Here is a 22,812-nt window from a genome sequence, read left to right on the forward strand (position 1 = left end):
GGTTGCCCTTACATAAAGAGTCGAAGTTGTCCAGTGGCCGTCTCAGGTCACCCTAAGATATTTCATAGAAATGTCTTTTAATTAATAACGCCCCACATTTCTTCCTTTCCTTGATAACAACCCTTGCAGGAGTTGGCTATATTGTGCTGGTCTTCCCAAAGTTTCTAAACAAATGGAAGTAACTGTTGCCTTTAAAAGGAGAGCATTTCAGTCCATAAAAGCTTTAAGGTCTTCTGTATTTGTCAAACTTTTCTTGATTTTCTCACCTGTATGAGATGGTGCTTAAAATTAATGTAGCTTTCTGCTTATTCTTTTACTTCATGAGGCCAGCATATCTCTGGCCATTTGCTCTCAAGGACAGAGTATACCTTCATGCGATCTAAATTAGACCGAAGCTCCTGTGTCTAGTGATTTATATTCACAGGTTTCAGATCTCCAAGGGCAGCTAGGTAACTTAGGGACTCAACCAGAAATTTGGTCACCTGAAAATGGATGGTATTGTGTAATGATGAACGATATTAAAAAAAAGCTGAAAGAGGAAATCAGGTAATTATGGCTAAGAGAGCACTACAGCACAAAATGCTGCTGGGCAGGGTTCTTTTGAGACTTTCTCGGTGATAGTGTATTGAAATTTTATATTCAGGAAAATCTTGAGATTTGCCTCTGGTATTGCATCCCGTGAGAAATGGCTTCTTGCCTTCTCCCTACAGTTTGAGTATGACAAGCCATGTGCTGGTTTTCAGCTAGTGCCACCAAAAGAAAAAAAAAAAAAAAAAAGATAAATTTTGGAAATCTGGAATCTGTGAACATTTTTAAGCATTGTTTTGAGGCTTGGCTTACATTGTTTTAAGTGCCATTCTTTATCTCTGGAGAAGGTACTCTGCTGTAATGGACTCTTGGAGGCAATGGGTTGCTAGCAAACCGTGGTTCAAGCCCTTTTTGTGAGTCAGAGCAAGAGAGAGTCACCTTTTCCAGGAACATAGGATATCTGACTACTGAGTATCGCTGTCTTTTGTGTTGAGGCCATCTGACATTCTGTGCGGGCCGCCGAATGGCTGTTGTGTATGATGATTTGGGGACAAGCTGGTGCTCAGAGGGACACCGAGGCCCAGTCTCTGGTGTGATTCCAACAGGAGGGGAATCTGACCATGAATCTCCCATGTCCTAGATGGATAGCCATGTCATTGGGCTGCAGGATAGGAAGGAGCAGGAAAGCTCTGTTTTGTGAATCTAGTTGTTTGCTTTTATTAGCAATGCTGCAAAACCGAAATGTTGGCTTGAGCAAAATTTTCTTCATTATTACACAAATTGCTCCAGTTCTTATTTTGCATTAGTCAACTTTTCATGACTTGATGGTTCAACCAAAAAAAGAAAAAGACAACAGCCCAGTGTTCTATGATAGTCATAGCTTGTTTTAATACTGTACAGCATCTTAGGTAGCACCAAATTCAAGAATTGTCTCTCCGGGTAAAGAAAAATGCTCCTGGGAGTAATGACCTGTTTGTTCTTCTTGATTTCATGAGTGCTCTCCGTAGCCCAAACAAAGACGTGCTCTTAGAAAACAAACCCTCCTGTATACTAGTCATTGGCAGTATTGCTGAAGGAGAAAAGTAAGAGAAGTCGCTACTCTCTTTCGCATGTTCTCTTTGTTCTGCAGGAGTGATAGGGAGAACTAACATCTCTCTCCAAGGAGAGAGGGAAAAAATGTAAAAATTAGTCTTGGAAGCTAAAAGACATTCCACTGTTCCCAGTGTCCCAAGATACTGAAGGCTGTTCACTCATTTTGGGATGTCAGATTGGCTCCCTGCTAACAGCCCCAGTAGTTCCAGTGCCCTTTAACTAACTCCGCTGACTTGTTTGGAGCTGTGAAGCTCCATGTCCTATCTCAACCACAGCTGCAGGTCACAACATAGGATGCATGGTTATAGGCAGATATGACCATTCGTTCCATGTAGTAATTTTGAAGAGAACGACAGGATACCTAGTGAGTATCACAATACTCGCTAATTCACTGCTTGCTTTGAGTAAAACTACAGGTATGCACAACATAAAATAAACAGGAAAAGATTTTGTAGTATTTTGCATTGTATAATCCATTAGAAAGTCCACATATTTGTGCTTTTTCTGTTTATTTTATGTTTCCTGGGAATTTGCAGTATGTTGCCTAGAAGGAAAAGCATCATGTTGGATTCCTGCTGAATTTTCAAGTCCTTTCAGATAGGACATCAGCTTGAAAGAGCACCCAGAATGAAAGAAGTGACATCTGGTTTATCGTGTGCAGCTTGCAAACAGTTAACTGAAAACTCTGCAATGCCAAAGCATATCTTTTTTTCTTTAAGGTACTCCTTTAGGATCTTCCTCTCTCTGTCTCTCTTCTCTTTTTTTACTTCCTTCAGTTGGTTAGCAAGGGCTGGACACAACTTCCTCCAGCGCACATCAGTGGTGCTCTGAGCATCAGCCAGAAGAAAGTAGTTAGGAAGCAACACATGACACTCACCCCACATCCCCATGAAAGCAAGAAATTAGTTCTGTCCTGTTCTTTTTCTTTGGATCACATATTCTGTTGGGATGTAGGATCTAATGAGCTAAAGAAGAGTGCCAACACGGAAAGAAAATGCTGGTCATCTTGGGACAAGTTCCGTCCTTAGTTCCACATGGACAATTTCTGTCAGTTTAGTGTGTTACATGGATCACAATTGTTCCTGCGCAACCACTCCACTGCGGACTGGATGGTGTTGACGATGAAGCTTTGCAGAGTAGACCAGATATTAGCTCAGCCTATTCTTGAAAATGCTTCCTTAACTTCCCAAATGACCATTTTTAATGCTCTGTTTTATAGTTTTTCTAACAGTGTGAAAATATAAAGACTGAGAGTCCAATGCAGATCATCTCAAGGGCGCACTGTAATTTAGCCTCAAATTTCTGCCTGCTCTAAAACTGCTAGTGTTTTCTCTCTCTGCTGATTCACTTTTCCTCTCTGCCTCTTCCTTTCTCTATCCACATCAAAATATTATTGTTTTGCCCACTTGACACTCTCAGTGGGATGCTGCTGAGTACAGAGCATTCTAGCCCTCATTCAACCAAGCTCTTTCAGCATATGTTTTATTTTAAGTGTGTTACAGACCAGCCCAGAACCACTGTATATATTGGGCTTATTCACACTCTTAATGCTTTGTTAGACTGGCACCAGAACATTGAAGAATATTGTGAGGTTTCAATTAATTATGAGTTTGTGTTTGTCTTCCTGCTGTTGGGCTTTCCGTTCCAGTTTACAAACACAATTTGTAGCACCATCAGTCATACCAAGAAAGGGTAATGAGTCCGGTCTGGCTAAAAAGGGTCTGGCTGCTGCAGTTCCCTTCTGAACATGGATTTGTCCAACTTCCCTACGGAAGGGAGGCTCACCTACTCTGCAGCAGCAGATATCCTTCAGTCCTGTTGCCAGGATCCTCCGGAGTGGGTGCTTTGTGTGCTGGGTCTACATACGAGCAGGTGGCAGACTGGAGGAGTGTAGGAGAGCCGGTTATAAAAAAAAAAAAACCCTCCAGATTGCATTGTCTGCCTTCCCCCCGCCACTTTGCTGAGGGAAATACTGTCAGCATCAAAGTGAAGTACTCACTCCTCCTTCTCCACTCCCACCTTTTTGCTGAGGCAAGAACTCTTTCCTTCTACAGCAACCAGCCATCTCTCTGTTACGTTGTGGTTTTCTTAAAGGAGGGAGCATCCTGTGTGGTCATTCAGCTCGTCTGACTTTAGGTGCCTTGCACAGCTGGTGGATAATACAGGGCACCTCCAGAAGATGATTCATCCACCTAAAATTGTAATCATCTTCTAAAAATGCCCAACATTCCACCGATGTTAGGAGGAGCTCGAGAAGCCTGCGCTCCTAGCTTGGGCACCCTTGTGAAGTGCCGGAGAGTTAGGCAGGATGAATATGGGCCAGATTGCAACGGGAAAGGAGACTCTTGGATCTGCCGAGTGGCAATCTTGATGCGTAACAGAGCGTACACGAGACAACCAGAAAGCTGTAGGCAACTGAGCCTTGTGCTTATTTGAGTTATAGAAGGGGAAGAGGATTGTGAAGGGGGAAGAGAAAATCAGGTAACTATATTGAAACCGAGACAATCAAGAGGCCTATTTTAAGTCTGCAGCGTAAATCTGTTGCGTTTCTGATCGGAAACCCTGACACAGAGTGCAGAGCCCAAGGGTCTCTGAGGTACGCAAGGTCTTTGAAATACTTGTGCTCTTTGAGAGGTGTTTCTCATAAAGGTAGCGCTCAGTCTGCCTAGCCCTGGCATAATCTACCCCGTGTCAGAGATTAGGGGAAGAAGGACTAGCACAGCTGGTGACGGGTTTTCCTGCTCTTTTGCTTTCTTCCTATCAAGTTTTTGCTGATCAGCCTAATTATAGCACAGAATCACATTGAGATTCCTGGGAAAAGGAGAAAGGTGTAAAAAACTCGCTGCATTCAGTTTGCCAGGATGAGCTGCTAAGTTTGCAGAGCTTTAGAGGCAAGACTTCTGATGAATCATTTTGACAGGCTTATGGAGAGCATCTTTGCCATAAATCACCATTTTTCTTGCAAAAATCAATGGTATCCTAAAACACAAGGCTGAGAAATCCTATATTGACTTTACCCGTGCCTTTTTAATTATCATTATAAGAAAGTCTGAATACAATAATATTTACACACCTCCTCAATCAGTTAGAGAAAATCTATCCATTTTGACTAGCTGTCCTTCTTGGGATAAATCTTGGCCTTATCATTTCCATGTGGATAAGAACATCCTGTGGAAGACAGCGAACGATTAGAGGCCATCGGCTTCAGCGCCAGGGCACACACTTACACAGGTGCCTTGTGCTGCTCCCTTTAGGTCGAGTAAGAAAGATTGTGGGTCTGTCTTTGTGCAGATGGGCCTGGCTGCGTGGAAAAGGCAAGAAAATGTGCTTCCTGCTATTTGAACCCTATTAAATTTAAATCTTTGAGTACATTAGACCCAAGACTCCTCAAGTCTATCGGAGAGAGGAGCTGTTTCTTATACGAATACGTTCCCCAGAAATTAGTTGGATGCTAACACCAGAGACTGCAATGGCAGTGCCAGTGCGTGCAAGCGCCCTTTACTAGGGGAAGGGCTTCCACATAGATGGCTTTGACTTTCTATGGGTTCACAAGGGATGCCTTAGGGGTCGGAGACTGAAAACCCCTGAGGCAGTTCCAGTCATGAGGAATTACCTTGGTAGAGATTTGCAAGTAGCAAAGGCCGTTGCATGGTAATTCATGCAGGAGAGGACAGTTTGGTTTATCGGAGACTGCTTGAATATTGTAGCACCAGAGAGTGGCTTAAGGACGGACTATCTCTTAATTCTGAATTTCCATGATTTTGTTATGTAAAGTAAGGCTACTAATATTATAATCTTTGCACATATTGTGTTTTGCATCGGTATGTTTCATGGCTAGCTACCAAAGACAGGATTTGTTCATGAAACCTTCTGAACTTGTCAGTGTGAGACAAATACTGTTTAGTTCTGGCTGGAAATGTTAACAACATTGCTCTGTGCTCCAGAGCCAGAGATAATTTTCCATACTCTGCAGCAAGGTACACACCTGCTGAGGCATTGGTTTAAAAATGTGCTCTGCTAATTTGTAGTCGGGTTTTGGATCCATTCTAGTACTTCAGCTCCCTGGATCTATGAAGGTATCTTCACTTACACAGCCAGGAAACAACCTCAGAACAGATTAAAAGATGGGAACTCTTCAAAGACTGCAAGATTAATTTAATGTCCTGCAGATTCTCTCAGTAGGCTACTGGTACAAAAAACCCACCAAACCCAGAGCTTTTCAAACCTGTATAAAATATTTATCCACCAAGATTTTTAATGGCAGAATCTGCCTAAGTATTTACTCTCAGTGACCTGTATAGTTAAGGCTTACATAATTACACTATACACCATTTACTGGAAAGGCTTTAAATATTCATTGACTCCTCGTGTTTTAATGTAAACAAGGCACTTACTTAGAATACCTAGGGTTTTTAATTCCTGCAAGGTGAAAAAGATGTCTGAAGCAGATGTTACTGCTTGGATGAGCGTTGCTGTGAAGCAACAGGGCAGATTGATGGTACTTAAACGATAGAGCACAGTAGCTTCTGGCCAGAGACGTACACGTCTGCACATCTCCGACTCTGATCCCAAACCAGTATTCTTCAGGAGCTAGCTCTGCCTAAGTAAATAAAGTTGAAAAAAGTGTAAAATAGGTGAATATCAGTGGAAAATCAGACCTTTACATTTCTGACTGCCTTCATTGAATCCCATCTGTTTTATTGGTTTGTCAAGAACACCTAGCCAAAACAGGTGGTAAGGGGAGGCGGCGAGGAGTTTATATACACATGCCTGGGCAAGGCACCGCTGCGCCTTGTGCGGGCGTTACGCCTGCTTCTGGAAGTAAAGGAAACTGTACTCTTTTCACTGTTCATTAAGGGACGGACAGAGAAAGTAGCTATCGCTCGCTCCTCCTGGAGTAGAAGAACAAGACTTGGGGGCAATGGGCACAATATGGCCCGTGGCTGCCAGGGATGGGGGAGAGGGCCAGGGAAGGCAGACGACTTCAAATGCATCAAAAATGAGAACTGCCACACTTACTCCTCGGCCGCTGCTGTCACTCTTTTTTGTAGGTCTAGTTGATTAAAATTAATTTAACCTGCATTTTCTCAGACTGCCCTGTCTGGTGTAATTCTATTTCATGTGTAAATTATTATGACTTTGCTACGAAGCCAGCTCTTACTTACCTGTGAATTTCAAAGTCAAAGGCAAATCAAAACATCACGGAATTATTTAAGATTCTTGTTCTGAAATGTTATATTAATTTATCCACTAAATCTTGATAGCAAACACAAAATTCTTTCCCGTGTACCAGTAAAGAACCTGCTTTTAATGAATCCCAAATCTGATTCATTCTATTTATGCTTAAAGAACTGTGGATGCGTTTAACACCGTTGTAGTATTTTAAAAGGCTATTTGAAGGGGGACAAACCCCAGCTCCCCTTCCTTGTAGGAATGCTGAGGTTTTTGTGATGGATAACACAGTAGCCTTTTCACTTTAGGCATTGCTCACTCAAAGCAAAATAGTTAACTTCCAGGCTTCTTTTATCTTAGACCTTTTAAAGATGAATAAACTAAAAAGCAGCAGTTGATCAAAATAACAAAGGGTGGTAAGGTGCCTTTAGTATCTTGTAAGAGTGTCTGCGAATTCCTGGTGGAATTCTACACCGGGCGCTGATGGAGCTGGCTAAGGATATCGATCGCCACTTGAATTCACTGAATAAATAATGGTTGCCATAGTTATTGAGCATTCACAACTGGTGGGGAAGCACGGAAATCTCCAAAACACCTCCTGTGATAGTTTTGCTGGAAAATCACCCAATTAATTCTGTCTCATATCTTGAAAATTATGCACGATACGCAGGATGCTTGGACTCCTTGTACTAGAATTTCAATCATAATTGAGCATCTCTGCCGCCTATTTTAGCAGCTAAAGAGAAAAGGGCACTTGTCATCTCTTATTTTGTGTGGCAGAAAGGTTAAGTGACATCATATAACCCCAAATGCGCTGAGAAATCTTACACTTTCAAAGCATTTTTTGCTCTGAGTACCAGAGTATGGATTTGGGTTACTCCAAAGCAAATGAGTTCTCTCAGCTTGCGGTAGAGGTGCTGATGTGTTTTTTTCTCTCACTTTGCAGAACGACATGGATTAAAAGAACCAAAGAAAGTGGAAGAGCTATGCAACAAGATCACAAGCAGTTTGAAAGATCACTTAACTTTCAGTTGCCAAAACAAAGGACAACCGCTCGAGTCTGCAGAGCCGAAGGTACTGGGTGTTCTGGCTGACTTGCGTTCTCTCTGCACACTGGGACTGCAGCGCATCTTTTACCTGAAACTGGAAGATTTGGTGCCAGCCCCTTCCATTATCGACAGGCTGTTTCTGGACACCTTACCCTTCTGAGTCAAACCACCCTCCTGAAAGGCAAACGCCCACCAGAGCAGGCAAATGGATCGTGACTTAACAGCTAACATTTTTCTGCCCTCACTTAACAGAAAAGCAGCTCCAGGTCTGAAATGAGGTCTTTTCTGGCGCTTTGTCCTTACAACCTGAGGCCTGAACCTTACTGGCTTACTGGTTTGGGGTTGTGTTCTTTGTTTTCTTTTGTGTGATTTGGGTTTTTTAAATGGCTAATATGGCACTTTTGGACAATGCTATCCCAGCAGCAGTAAAAGGTTAACATGACTGTTTTAAATCTGTTGTTTAACACCTCATGGTACATGAGGAATAAAATTGTAGAAGCTGTGTTTGAGAACAAGAACAGCAAATAGTTGTTTGCCAGGGTAGTATGTGTTTTGTGAGGATACCTTTAGCATACTTCCTGCATCAAGGGCACATACATCAGCACAATCTAAACAAAAATTCACTTTTTTTAGCAAAGTACATTCAATTGAACATTTCATACAAATCAAATATAGCAAAATGACAATGGCTGTTAGCTCCCATGTTCAAGTGCAATTTTTTAAAGTGCTGTCTTACTAAGTCTCGTTTATTAACTAATTTATTTTACTATGAAAACAAACGGAAGAAATCAAGTGAGAAAATTACATGCACTAACTTACCTGACAGAGTTTTCCAAACTTGATTCCATGTAGCGCGACTTATTGACAAATGTATGTGGAAGACACGGGAGCAATTGTGACACAGTTGTTCCTTAGCTAAGGAAATCCGAGTAAGTAGTGATTGGAGCATACAGGGTCAGCATCAGGGATAGTTCGGGTTTAGACTTCTAACACAAGCGACTAGTTAGTAAACAGACGGAAGATGGTTTTCAAGAACAAGCAAGTCTTGTAAAATAGTATGAATGTAAGTGCTAGGAAGGATATAGTGGGCTGCGTTTAAACATTCCGTGTTCGTACTCCTTTTTGTATGTTTATACTGTTGATGCCATATTAATATGAAATAATTTGTTGCATAGTGTCTTTATTTGTATAAATGTTTGTATGCATGGTATATTGTAATGGCTTTGCCTGTATTTATTGCAATGACTGCCAGCTCATGGGAGCCCTGTTACACATGATAACTAAATGGGGTGTTCACACTGACTCAGATACACCAGTTGGAAAACTATATACATATATATAATGTGTATATATATATATGTATATACCTATATTTGTGTGCGTGTGTGTGTGCGCGTGTCTTTTTATTAACCATTTGTATATAAAATATCTGTCAAATCACAAGCAGAGTTATTTTACAGTTTATTTGCAGTGACTTCGAAGGCAGTACTGTTTAGCACTTTGATATTAAAATCTTGCTCATGTTTTGCTAAATTCAAATAATATTTAAAAAGTTTAGTTCTAAAAAACTTTATATGCACTGTATTAAGTCAAAATTTTGTTGGTCATTTTGCTAAGGAAATTTTTGAATGTCAACCTGATGTCACTGTATCTTTTGTTAGCTTTAAACATTCTAGCTTTTGTCTTTTTTTAAACTATGCTGTTTATATGGAAATTAAATTATACAATCAAACAGATGCCAAATGAATTGCCTAATTGCTGCAAAGGATAACCCAGATATCGAGTCACTGTATGGTTTTCAAATAGTAATCTGGTATTTTATCACTTACTATGTTTGGATGTGCTTTTATGAAAAAATTATTCTTATATCAAGATTTATAGTAGTGTCAATAGGGAAACAGACTTCTAATCACTATAGTTAATATTTCCGGTTTACCTGCAGATAATATTTGGAAAAGTATTGCTTTTTGTATTGACTTTTAAGCTTATGTGCAAACATAATAGCATAATTAAATATCAGAGAAGCTAATGTTTCTTGTAGGTTGCTGTAACAAGCCTGACCAGCAAGACAAATATATTTTGACTGAACTCGCTTTTGTATATACTAAATATATATATATACGTATATATATATATATACACTCACACACATGTGCGCATACAAAAACATACAAACACAAAATCCAAAAGTATGTTTACTTTTGTCTCCTTGTGTAAGACACAAGGTCCCTTGAGAAATGACTTTTATCTAGGGACAAATCCTGCCAGGTGCTGAGCACCAACCAGATGAGGGCTTGCAGGCGCTTCTTGCGAGTGGGCCCTTACAAAGAATTTTCAGGCGAATCAGCATAGTCCAGTAAAATTGCTTTTTTGTTGAGCAAGGTTTATTTATTAAGTGGAATGTGAGTGGGAGGTAGCAGGTCCAGAGCCCCGTGTGAGATTTCACGTAGCCAGTGTCCTCCAGTCTTCCATAGATAGTCTTAACTGTGATACTCTCCCAAATCCCGTCATCTGTGGAATTGTCCTTCATGTCAACTTCAATACACAGATTCATCCTAGAGTACAACCAGTGACAGGTCACAGTGGTAAAAGAAAGAGTTAACGCAGAATAAATCTCCTACTTTTCGTAGAGCTCTCTCAGTGTGAACATGCCTTTGTCTAGGCAGAATTCAGGAATATATCAGGTGTTAAGGGAGAGTGCCTTGCTTTTATTTCAGACAACAATGTTTCAAGAGTTTCTTCACTCCGCTAACCGCAGTACTTTTTTTCTTTTTCTTTTTTCTTTCTTTTTTTTTTTTTTTTGTGGTGTTAACCTGTGGGTTGAAAGAAATGCTCTTGTACATATACAATGTAAATTAAAATTATTAAATTGAATAACATTTTTTTCAGAGGCCCCATGTGTGTTGAATAAGTATGCTTAATTCTGTTAAAATCTGATGCGAATTTTTTATCATTTATAAAACATTAAAAAATTGTCTACTTGAGTCTTAAAAGTGGAAAAATTGGTGAAGCATGCTTAAGAACACTGGCAATTTAATGGCTAGCCTTTTGATTAAAATAGCTTTTATATAAATACAATAAGACCTGCAGTATCTGGTTACGCAATCTCAATTAGATACTGAGAGCTGGATGATGGTCGAACTACATACAGACCAGAGCAGAGAGACTACCTGCCCCTCACTGTACTTCTCCTCCATGCCAGGAAGGGATTATAATTAAATCACAGATAATGATGGCCCCAAGGGAGGGAGGGGCTCATGGTCCCATAGCACCTACATCTGGCTAAAAAGAGGACAGAGCTCTCTGATCCCGTCTTCTCCCCCTTTGTGTCAGCAAATCCTGGTAAGACGTTGCTCCAGCAGGCACCTGCAGCATTTTCTTTTAAGTGTGCATCCAATTCCTTTCCTTATGGTGCCTTTGCTTTTCTAGGAGGGATCGCTTATCCTCTGCCAGACAAAACTGTTTGGCTACAAATACATTTTCAACAAAGGCAGTTTTGAGAGGCATCTGCCACTATTCTGGGTATCGCCATGAGTACTGACGGCTCCGGCACACCTCCGCGAGAGCTGTTCTTCTGCGGGAACTGCTCGGCTGGAGGGTACGTCAAATGATGTGCTGTGGTGGGCTGCAGGATCGACAGCTCCTTCTTTGGAAACGTGACAAAACAAAAGGTTGCTCAAACTCCTCCAAATTATTTGTTGCTTTTTTCCATGCCTTATTTTTAAAATTAAACTACAAATCTTAAAATTGTTAATCATAATGGCAATGAGTTTTGCATAGTAGTCCCCTGTTAGGCAAAACGTGCAGGTTTCATGACCAACCCACACCAGGGTCTGAATTTTCACCCCACGAGACAAAGCTTATCCTCACTAAACTCACAAGCACCTCAGTGTGTAATTACTTCAGGGGCCATAAGCTTTGTCCTTGGACATGAGAACAGGACCGTGTCCTGATGTAGATCGCCTGCACTTGTGTCCTTATGTGTGCCTTATGTGCTCATACCCATCGGTGCCAGAGTCCCTGCAAAGGGATGCGATCCCCGATGATTGGCAGTGGAAGGTTGGGCTGAGTCAGGAACGTAATAGCGGGTTCCTCTAGTAGACACCATCCTTGGACGGGAGGCTGGCACCAAGGCACCCCAAAATGAGTAACTTTAACTAGAGGTGAGTCAAATCTCTTTCTACAGTTTTCCTACTTTTACTTTTCACATTCACATTTGTCCAATATACAAAGCTAAACTTTCCGTTATGCTGCAGAGAGGAAGGGGAGAGAGAGAGGTTTAATTGTATAAAATTAAGCATGGCTCTGACAAAAATTGGCAACTCCCTCTATGGACACTATGAAACATGTCTTTTGATTAATTATTTGTATTATAGCAACACCTAGAGGCCACAACACAGATCAGGACCCCATTTTGCCAGCTACGCAAATTAGCACCTCCAGTACCCACCCAGGAAAAGCTCCAGTCCAATAGACAAAAGAAAAAGAAAGAGGAGCAACACAGGAAAAAGGGAGTAGAGTGCCATGCCCAAGGGCATACAGAATTTCAGTCACAGAGTTGGGAATAAAAACTTTTATTTACCGAGCTAGTGTTCAGTGAATGCTCTTATTTTGTTTTCCTTTTCTTTCCCTGGGCAATTTATGCTGCCACTGTATCGAATTTTATGCAAACTTGATAAAAGCATCGAAAAATTCAAAATAACCCATGTATTCAAACTGATCTTTTTTACCCTATGTATATAAGTCATCCATGAGACTATTCAAAGTCCTGGTCAATCACATGTTTGGAACTAAGCTGTGATACAAACTACACAGTATTTAGAAAAGAGATATTTAGCTGTTCTTTATTAAATTAGTGAAACCGACCATTAGGAATATTGCAAGATATGGATTAAACAATAATTACTAATGGATACAAAAGATTAACTTTTAAAAATGCCAAACTATTGATGCAGTAATTGAATAAATGGGGAGTCAATTAATCAAATTCTTAGCAGCAGATGATATATTTGAGAACTGTATTCCAGACCTGCATTTGTGAGAATTACCAATACAGTGATTTGTCAAATAAAAGAAAAAGATACTTGTTTACCATATGGAAACACTTTTAGCAATTTTTCTTCTGTTTTCTTTTTTAACATTAGACACCTTTACTTTTATATTCATAATATGGAATGTTCTGGCTGCATCTGGTTGCAGAAGAAGTTTGAATACATGAAGTTGTGACATGGCTGTGGAAGTTGGATGAGATCAAGATTCTGAACTAAACTCACAAAAGCAAGGATTTTCTTTAAAAAGAAGGGTGGGATTCCAGCTGTGAATAGACATTATGTATATGGCAAGATGCTTATGTGCATATAATGGAACTGCTTTAATGTCAAGTACAAGATTCTGAAGTCATGCAAGAGACAAGACTATGGGGAAAAAAATGCCATTTCCCCCCATTGTTTAATATTTTCATAGAATCCTAGAATCATTTAGGTTGGTTCCCTCAGCCACTCCTCATAAGACTTGTTTTCCAGGCCCCTCACCAGCTTCGTTGCCCTTCTCTGGACACGCTCCAGCACCTCAATGTCTGTCTTGGAGTGAGGGGCCCAAAACTGAACACAGGACTCGAGGTGCGGCCTCACCAGTGCCGAGTACAGGGGGACGATCACTTCCCCGCTCCTGCTGGCCACACTATTTCTGATACAGGCCAGGATGCCGTTGGCCACCTTGGCCACCTGGGCACACTGCTGGCTCATATTCAGCCGGCTGTTGACCAGCACCCCCAGGTCCTTTTCTGCCGGGCAGCTTTCCAGCCCCTCTTCCCCAAGGCTGTCGCGCTGCATGGGGTTGTTGTGACCCAAGTGCGGGACCCGACACCACTGAGCCTTGTTGAACCTCATACAGTTGGCCTCGGCCCATCGATCCAGCCTGTCCAGATCCCTCTGTAGAGCCTTCCTACCCTCGAGCAGATCGACCCTCCCTCCCAACTTGGTGTCATCTGCAAACTTACTGAGGGTGCACTCGATCCCCTCGTCCAGATCATTGATAAAGATATTAAACAGAATTAGCCCCAATACTGAGCCCTGGGGAACACCACTTGTGACTGGCCGCCAACTGGATTTAACTCCATTCACCACCACTCTTTGGGTCCTGCCATCCAGCCAGTTTTTTTACCCGGCAAAGAGTACACCCATCCAAGACATGAGCAGCCAGTTTCTCCAAGAGAATGCTGTGGGAAATGGTGTCAAAGGCTTTACTAAAGCCTATCTAGACAACAACCACAGCCTTTCCCTTCTCCACTAAGCAAGTCACCTTATCACAGAAGGAGATCATGTTAGTCAAGCAGGACCTGCCTTTCATTAATCCATGCTGACTGAGCCTGAGCAACTGGTTGTTCTGTATGTGCTGTGTGATGGCACTCAAGATGATCTACTCCATTTTAGATCGTTTATCAATTTTTCTTAAAAGAACAGAGAAGTCTGACCTTGTTTAGGTGGAATTTTATCTCGAATAAATAAATAAATAAACAAACAAGCTAAGTGACATTTAAAGAAAGAAATGAGTTTAAGTAGCTGAAATATCTCAAATAACCTGAAGTTTTTAACCTGCTAACTAATGTATGAAAAAACTCCCTCCACAATAACTTCCACCGTGGTCTGTGATTAAGCACTACTGTAGAACAAAAGTGAATTACAGACATGGCTTGATACTAGGGAAACTTTAAAACGTAGCAGTCAGAAAACAGAAATTAATTTACCTTTCATGGGGTCTTATTATTTATCTTGCTGTGTTTCCTAATTAATTGACGATATTGATGTTTACACAGGGATTTGCTCCTTTCCAACTTCGCTTGATCCTGTGAAGAAGTCAGAATGCTGCATTTGTAGTAGCACATTTATTGCCATGGCAACAGTCAGGGATTTCACAAACACTAATTAGAGTTGGCAACTTGGAATGTTTTCAGTACGGTCCCATATAATTTTCCCTCTTTTATCCATTTCTCATTATACCTTACTTTAATGATTGACTTCTTCAGTATGTATACAGTTTTTTCCCCCATGTCCTCAGGTTTCAGTTAATACCTTCTCTGATTTACAGCCACCTTTCTCACACCTCCGCACACACCCGGTTAAGAAGTAACTGCAGTCCCTACCTGCATTTGTGTTAAGCTCCATTTCTTACACTTCAAATTAATCCAAGTTTCAGTGCAACCAGCTGGTTTCTATGCCAGCATGTGCAAAAGTAGTGAGGAAAGGTACGGAGGCTTAGCTGCATCTTCCCAGGCAAGCTACTTTTAAAGGTAGATGCTAAATCTTGCTCAAGGCGGAGTACAAGCCTTCTGTTCACGAAACCTTAAGTTCTGTGAATGTCCAAAGATCATGTAAAATATTTTAATTCAAGCATATGAAGAACATTTATAGACATTGAATTTACTATGTAATAATACGGAGAGGTGGGCCCGTGTGAACCTCATGAAGTTCAACAAGGCCAAGTGCAAGGTCTTGCACTTGGGTCAGGGCAATCCCAAACACGGATACAGGCTGGGCAATGAGTCGATTGAGAGCAGCCCTGCGGAGGAGGACTCGGCGGTACTGGTGGATGAAAAACTGGGTATGAGCCGGCAATGTGCGCTCACAGTCCAGAAAGCCAACCATATCCTGGGCTGCATCAAAAGAATCGTGACCAGCAGGTCGAGGGAGGGGATTCTGCCCCTCTGCTCCGCTCTGGTGAGACCCCACCTGGAGTACTGCATTCAGCTCTGGGGCCCCCAACATAAGGACACGGACCTGTTGGAGCGAGTCCAGAGAAGGGCCACAAAGATGATCAGAGGGCTGGAGCACCTCTCCTCTGCAGACAGGCTGAGAGAGTTGGGGTTGTTCAGCCTGCAGAAGAGAAGGCTCCGGGGAGACCTTATAGCAGCCTTCCAGTACCTAAAGGGGAACTACAGAAAAGCTGGAGAGGGACTTCTTACAAGGGCATGTAGTGATAGGACAGGTGACAACAGCTTTAAACTGAAAGAGGGTAGATTTAGATCAGATATAAGGAAGAAGTTCTTCACTGTGCGGGTGGTGAGGCACTGGAACAGGTTGCCCAGAGAAGTTGTGGATGCCCCATCCCTGGAAGTGTTCAAGGCCAGGTTGGATGGGGCTTTGAGCAACCTGGTCTAGTGGAAGGTGTCCCTGCCCATGGCAGGGGGGCTGGAACTAGATGATCTTTAAGGTCCCTTCCAACCCAAACAGTTCTTTGCTTCTATGATTCTATACTAATAGTGCATTACGGTTATCCAATTGAGTTAGTGCCCTAATTTACTCAGAAGCCTTATCAAACCTCGTGTTAGTAGTGAACTTTTGAACCTCTCTAAAAGCAAAATGTATTAATTTGTTAACAAAGAAAGAAGGCAAATTTATGATGGCATCACCAGCAAGAGGGGAGGTTTTACTTCATTGGGCACGCTCAGGGTAAGAAAGAGATGTGTCTACTGAGCAAAGTAAAAGATTCCCATCCTGTGGCTCATTCGAGAACAAGTCCCAGCTGGTTGTCAAACCACCCTCCCAATAACAAAGATATCCAAATAAAACCAAGCAGAGAAAATATGACAGTATTGCCCTAATTTGGAAAGGAAGACAATAAATCAGACTGGTTAGAGTATACTTACACTCTTAAGCCATTGTAAATTACTAGAAAAGAAGAGAAAAATAATGGAAGCACCTGGAGCATCTTCGTTAGGTTACAGGTGAAATTGTATCCTTTGTTTCTAATTTAGAAAGGATTTTGTACATTATTAACAGACAACTAATATTTGAATAATAAATTCTGAGTCTGATCTCCATCTTCTTTCCCTACACGGTGGGGAGGTAAAAAGCCTCTTAAAAGGTGGAAAAAGTTCTCATAAGGTATGAAGGAATTGAAAGTTCATCTTGACGGTAAATTACTGAATCTTTTTAGGAGATTATTACTGAAACCAGGGCAGAATTACTATACTTGAAATAAACAGTATAATGTGTTAAAAAAGGAAACAAATGATTTAGGTTAGACATTAAAGTAAAAAGTGAACCATTGGAAGAAGCCCTGTATTCCAACAGAGCCTGAGACAAGCTAACATAAACATGTAAAGAAAGCCCTTACTGAAAAAAACTGTTGCCTCAGAAGTGTACATTTTGCCTCGCTTTTTTTGAAGAAAGACTGAACTGTGCCAGCTTGCCCAGTTTTTGACCACACCTCTCACTGCAGTTCACTGCAAGGATGGGTTTTAAAACCTAGTCCTAGCGCTTTTGAGAAATGTGAACCCAGAGCCCTCCAGCCTTTGGGACTTTATTTTCATGACTTAACTTTGTTCCTCCTACCCTTAATTTCAAAAGGCATAATCAAACTCATGGCAGGGCTCTTCGTAAGCTTTGTGAACTGGGCCACAGTCAAGAATTTCCACACTGAGTAATTTTATTACATGAAGTTTCCCGCCTGCTGTACAGAGCTGTGCAATATTCAGCATGGACATCTGCTTTTCATCTGATTTCTAAAGGAAAGCCTGGTGGATTGCTGCCCCTTTGAAATTAAGGAGTCGGGGAACAAATTTAAGTCGTGAAAATAAAATGCTGAAGCTGGAAGACTCTGGGTTCAAATTTTACAGAAGTTCTGATGCTCTGTTTTAAACTGATCTCTTGAGGGAAGCGCAATGGAAAGTATTTCCATCGACTGGGCAAGCTGACACAGTTCAGTCTTTTGGAAAAAGAATCAGGATCCATTGCACGTTCACACACAGAATTACATCCACTTTAGACCTAAGTGATAGCTTTCACTGAAAGACTTTTCAAGGTAAGTTATCAAGGATGGCTGAACCCATGAAACCAAAAAAATTGGCGTCATGAACTTAATGAAATCTTCAAATTCTCTTACAAAATATGAGATTTTTGTAAAAAAGCTTGTTTTACTCCATGCCTCCAAAGCAGCCTCTCTTCCCATGAGATGGAGTTGTTAAGACAACGTGAAAAGGCTGCAGAATCATGCTGGTGGCCTCTCAGGGGCAGAAACAATCACAGAAATCTAATAAATATGGTGGGAAACGCTATTTGGTGTTAGCATTTTCCACTTTTCCACCGTGCGTTACTCTTACAGCTCAAGTAAAACACGAGGCCTGGTTCGGTCTGGGCTGCCGTGTCACGTAGGCTGCAGCTTCGCAGATATGACTAGCTGGCGTAAGGCAGGACTTCTGTCAGCAGCAGTCGTGCCATGTCCGCCTGCTTCTTCCCTCTGCGGTGCCTTCCCTTCCTTGGGCCAGCGGCAGGGATTGTGTGGATGGGAGGAGAAACCGAGCAAGAAACTCGTGTGGGTTAAAACCAACCTGGTTTTCCCAGGTGGTGTCTCATCTATGCTCCTGGTGAGACCCCACCTGCAGTACTGCATCCAGCTCTGGGGTCCCTGGTATGAGAAAGACACGGACCTGTTGGAGCGGGTCCAGAGGAGGGCCACAAAAATGGTCAGAGGGCTGGAGCACCTCTTCTGTGAAGAAAGGCTGAGGGAGTTGGAGTTGTTCAGCCTGGAGAAGAGAAGGCTCCGGCGAGACCTTATAGCAGCCTTCCAGTACCTAAAGGGGGCTTAGAAGAAAGTGAGAGACTCTTTACTAAGGCCTGTGGTGACAGGATAAAGGGCAACAGTTTTCAACTGAAAGAAGGTAGGTTTAGACTGGACATAAACTCTTTACGATGAGGGTGGTGAGACCCTGGGACAGGTTAGCCTGAGAAGTTGTGGATTCCCCATCATCAGAAGTGTTCAAGGTCAGGCTGGGCTTTGAGCAACCTTATCTAGTGAAAGATGTCCCTGCCCACAGCAGGGGGGTTGGACTAGATGGTCTTTAAAGGTCCCTTCCAACCCAAACCATTCTGTGGTTCTGTGATTCCTGCCCATTCCTTACCAGTCTACAATGCTATTAATAGGCACTTATTTTCCCATTTGCTGTCAGGATACTTTGGTCTAATTTTCAGATCTGCTGCATACCCATAATGCTCAATAGAAGCAAGAAGACCCATGGGTACTCTTTTGAATCTTACTGCCATATACTATTTGCATGGGAGTAGCCTGCAGAACTCCCAGTTGAAATAAGGGGCCCATTGTGCCAAGTCCTCTTCACACGCGTAATTGGAGACACCCCCAGACACCTCCTGCTCCAAAGACGTTTACAATTAATGAAGCAAGACAGAGGAAAAAAAGTGTTATAGTTGCTGTATGGATAGAACTTCTATAGACGGAGACATTTAGAGGTTTGCTTTGTCACACAGGAACTTTGGAAAAGTTAAGAAGTTCATCCAGATCCTACCATACTAGCCTATTGCTTTAAAAAATAAATCCTTCCTCTCTTAGGCCATGAGTCAGAGTACTTTTCCAAAACAGTGCTTTCAGACTAACAATTGTCAAATTGCTTGGGGGAGACTCTAACTTGACATATTTAGTACGTTCTTCCCACAGCCCTCACAGAAGCCCACAGATGTCAGCTTCGATCAGACTCAGCCAGGACTGCAAAACCCATCAGGTTCGTAGGGTTAGGGTGTATGTTAAGATGGTCTAAAAAGTAAATCCTCGAAAAATGACTGTGTGTTCTGCACTTAGAGAGACACATGAGGCTGCAAAGGGCAGCATTTCTAACAGGCTGCCCTAAAATAACAGCCTAGTTATTAGTCCAATATTGGTTTTAAACCTAGAAATTTCTAGACCATAGGAACTCTTTTGGAAGCAGACTGCTGCTTTGAATCTCAAATTGCAGTCCCCCCTGCTGTGAAGATCTGTCACCATCCAGTCAGTGGAGTCCAAACCAGTCTCGCAAACCTGCATGGCATAAGGTATGAAGCAAAGGATGTTACTGTAACTGTCTGTGTAGTGATTACAATCAGAGTAGGTGGTAAAAAAAAAAGAAAAGAAACAACATATATAAGAGATTTTGTTTTCAATAATCATTATTGGAAGAGTGATTCATACAACTGGACCATTTAAAGGACTGTAATTCAGTAAGGATAGAAGAGGGAGGAAAAAAAAATAAATAAAAACCGATACATTGTTAGAAAAATGCAGACAGTTCACAATCACAGAAGGTTTTAATTTTATGGATTAAAACTACATAAGGACTCATGTGCTATTTCCAAGTGAAGGTCCATCTAGCCCAGCATCCTGACAGTGGTCAGGACAAAGTAGAAATGGGCGGTGCAGGCTGATCTTGGCTTTCAGATCACTGGAGCCTAAGAGTGTACTTACCAGGTATCTCACCGAGCAGTTGTCTCCAAACATTTTCGATCGTGCACCCCTATCAGTAAAAAATTTTTGAGCATGCACCCTCAATATATGTATATTTATTTATTTATAAACTACATACCTGTACTAATGCAGTTCCATATTTTTTTCTTGCGCCCCAATGGACTGTCTTGCAGAGCCCCTGGGGTGCATGCACCCCACTTTGGAGATCACGATTACAGAGGCTGTCCCATCATTTTAGTAGCATTTCTAGAAACAATAAATAATATTGTTTAAACACAGGTGTCATGGTTTAACCCCAGCCAGCTACTAAGCACGACGCAGCTGCTCACTCACTTCCCCCCCACCCAGTGGGATGGGGGAAAGAATTGGGAAAAAAAAAAAACAAACTCGTGGGTTGAGATAAGAACAGTTTAATAGAACAGAAAGAAAGAAACTAATAATGATAGTAACAACAATAATAAAATGACAATAATAATAATAAAAGAATTGGAATATACAAAACAAGTGATGCACAATGCAATTGCTCACCACTCACAGACCAATGCCCAGTCAGTTCCTGAGCAGTGATCCATCCTCCCACCCCCAGTCCCCCCAGTTTATATGCTGGGCATGACGTCACATGGTACGGAATACCCCTTTGGCCAGTTTGGGTCAGCGGCCCTGGCTGTGTCCCCTCCCAACTTCTTGTGCCCCTCCAGCCTTCTCACTGGCTGGGCATGAGAAGCTGAACAATCCTTGACTTGGTCTAAACACTGCTTAGAAACAACTGAAAACATCAGTGTGTTATCAACATTCTTCTCATACTGAATCCAAAACACAGCACTATACCAGCTACTAGAAAGAAAATTAACTCCATCCCAGCCAAAACCAGGACAACAGGGCATCTTGCAGCCACTGCGACACATTAGTTACTGGACCTCATTCAGACAGTAAAGACCTGCCATATTTGGCTACCAGTGGTATGACCCTCTCGCATTTAATTCATGCGCATTGAATGCAATACCAGTTAGAAACAGAAAGGGACAATTTGTCCAAGTGTAAAAAAACCTGTTGCTTTAACAAGCTAGGAACATCAATTTAATGTGGGAAATATTAATAGGAACTGGAAATTGTTCAAGAACATTCTACTGGGTATAAAAAAAAAAAAGCCACAAATTTGCAAGTTGAAAAGAATTCATGCTGGGGAAGAAAGAATTTGTGAAATACAGAAGATGCAGAAATGCTAGTCAAACATTAGCAATCAAAATATAAAGAATGCAAAAAAGGATAATAGCAGTAAACTGCAAATTTTGAAAAATGTACTTTGCTGAAAACAGCCATATAAGAAAAGATCAATGGGAAACATAGTTAGAAGGAACATATGAGAAACACATTAGAGTAAAAAATTTCTGCACCAAATATTGGTCCACTGCTAGGAACAGGTATTATAATATTGAACAAAGGCTCAGAAAAGACAGATGTGTTCATCACTATTTCTCTTCTGATTTCAGAAGGAAGCAGAAGGATAAATCTGTCCAATAAAATGTTGTAGATGGAACAGAAAACCTGGCATCCAGAATGAAGAAAAATATGATGCAGAGTCAGCTGCAATTACACACGTACAAATCAAGCAGCCTAGAGGGAAACAAGCAGCACGGAAAACAGGAAAAATCTCAAAGATCTTTGCATAACCAACTTATTCCACATATTAAAAAAGAGCAGAGAGATGATCCAGGAAAATATAGATCTGTTAGTCAGATGCTGAACCTGGACACATAACAAGAAGTTTCATTTAGAAGCCCACCAACACAGAATTGAACACTTAAGGTGCAATTAATAATAATCAATACGATTTCATGGAATGCAGGTCTTGTAAAACAAGCCTTCTTTATTTTATCTTCTTCAATTACCTTTTCGTTCACAGCTTTTGCTCTGGTTCGTAAAGATAACTCTGTTCATACAGTATGTTCATAGGCCTCTGTCTTCACATCATTTAACCATGGATTTTGAACATCACATTATATGGAACTAAAAGGATATAACTTGGGAATTGGTTCCTATCAGTCTATTAGTGAATGATTTTGTCATTGCTACAGTTTCCACTGATTAAATTTGCAGAGGATACAAAACAAGTGGGATGGTAAGCAAGGAGAACAGGCAATTTGTAGGGAGTGATCTCAATTGCCTGATTAAAAAAGCACATTAAAAAATTGTACGGAGATGTGAGGACATGTATTGAGGAGCAAGAAACGCAATCTCACGATACTGAAAACTCACTTCAGAGCAGGGACTCAGAGAAGCACATATGGATCATCATAAATTAAGTTGAAACTAGTGTAGATAATTACTTCCCAACGATGGCAGGGGATGCAAGCCTTGGTGGAACCTAATGACTTCGTCCTGGCAGTCTGAATGCTCCAGTGTGTCTGAAGTTGTAGGGCTCAGTTTAGGGATGAGCTTTCGTGATCTTTATGCGCAAGGTCAGTCTGAGTTGCCTGATGGGGTTTTTTTCTAGCACTGAATGAGGGGGAGCTATATTTTCCTGACAACTTTGTAGACCAACCTGCAAATATAAGTCAGATCTAGGAAGGGCACTCCTGAGCTCTTAAATGCGTCGATGACAAGCCAAAATTTAGAACATGATAAACAGTGCAAAAATAAAGTTTGTGAAATTGTATTCAAATCCTGAATGTATCTTTCCTTGCCAACTTCATGCTCCTTTTTATTCCTTATGTCTCATTTTTATTGGCATAAACTTGTTGGG

At 41.4% G+C, this 22,812-nt stretch overlaps 1 protein-coding gene and 1 long non-coding RNA gene across 4 annotated transcripts in view; one reads left to right on the top strand and one right to left on the bottom strand.

Moving 5' to 3' along the window:
• NR4A3 (nuclear receptor subfamily 4 group A member 3) overlaps positions 1 to 10,725 on the top strand; it is a 29,399-nt gene extending 18,674 nt beyond the window's left edge. For all 3 annotated transcript variants that reach the window (XM_030012404.2, XM_041122897.1, XM_041122898.1), the window contains exon 8: positions 7,739 to 10,725. In XM_030012404.2, coding sequence (XP_029868264.1) covers positions 7,739 to 8,001 — 263 coding nt within the window. In that variant the 3' untranslated portion in view covers positions 8,002 to 10,725. The remainder of the gene's footprint in view (positions 1 to 7,738) is intronic.
• On the bottom strand, positions 10,291 to 18,260 carry LOC115340585. The gene is made up of 3 exons (XR_003923097.1): positions 18,169 to 18,260; positions 14,587 to 14,685; positions 10,291 to 10,396 (listed from the first exon to the last, which is right to left on the bottom strand). It is a non-coding gene; the product is annotated as an uncharacterized LOC115340585 (long non-coding RNA).
• Positions 18,261 to 22,812: the final 4,552 nt, after the last annotated feature.

This window comes from Aquila chrysaetos, chromosome 4 (assembly GCF_900496995.4).
Source record: "Aquila chrysaetos chrysaetos chromosome 4, bAquChr1.4, whole genome shotgun sequence".
Taxonomy (NCBI): Eukaryota; Metazoa; Chordata; class Aves; order Accipitriformes; family Accipitridae; genus Aquila; species Aquila chrysaetos.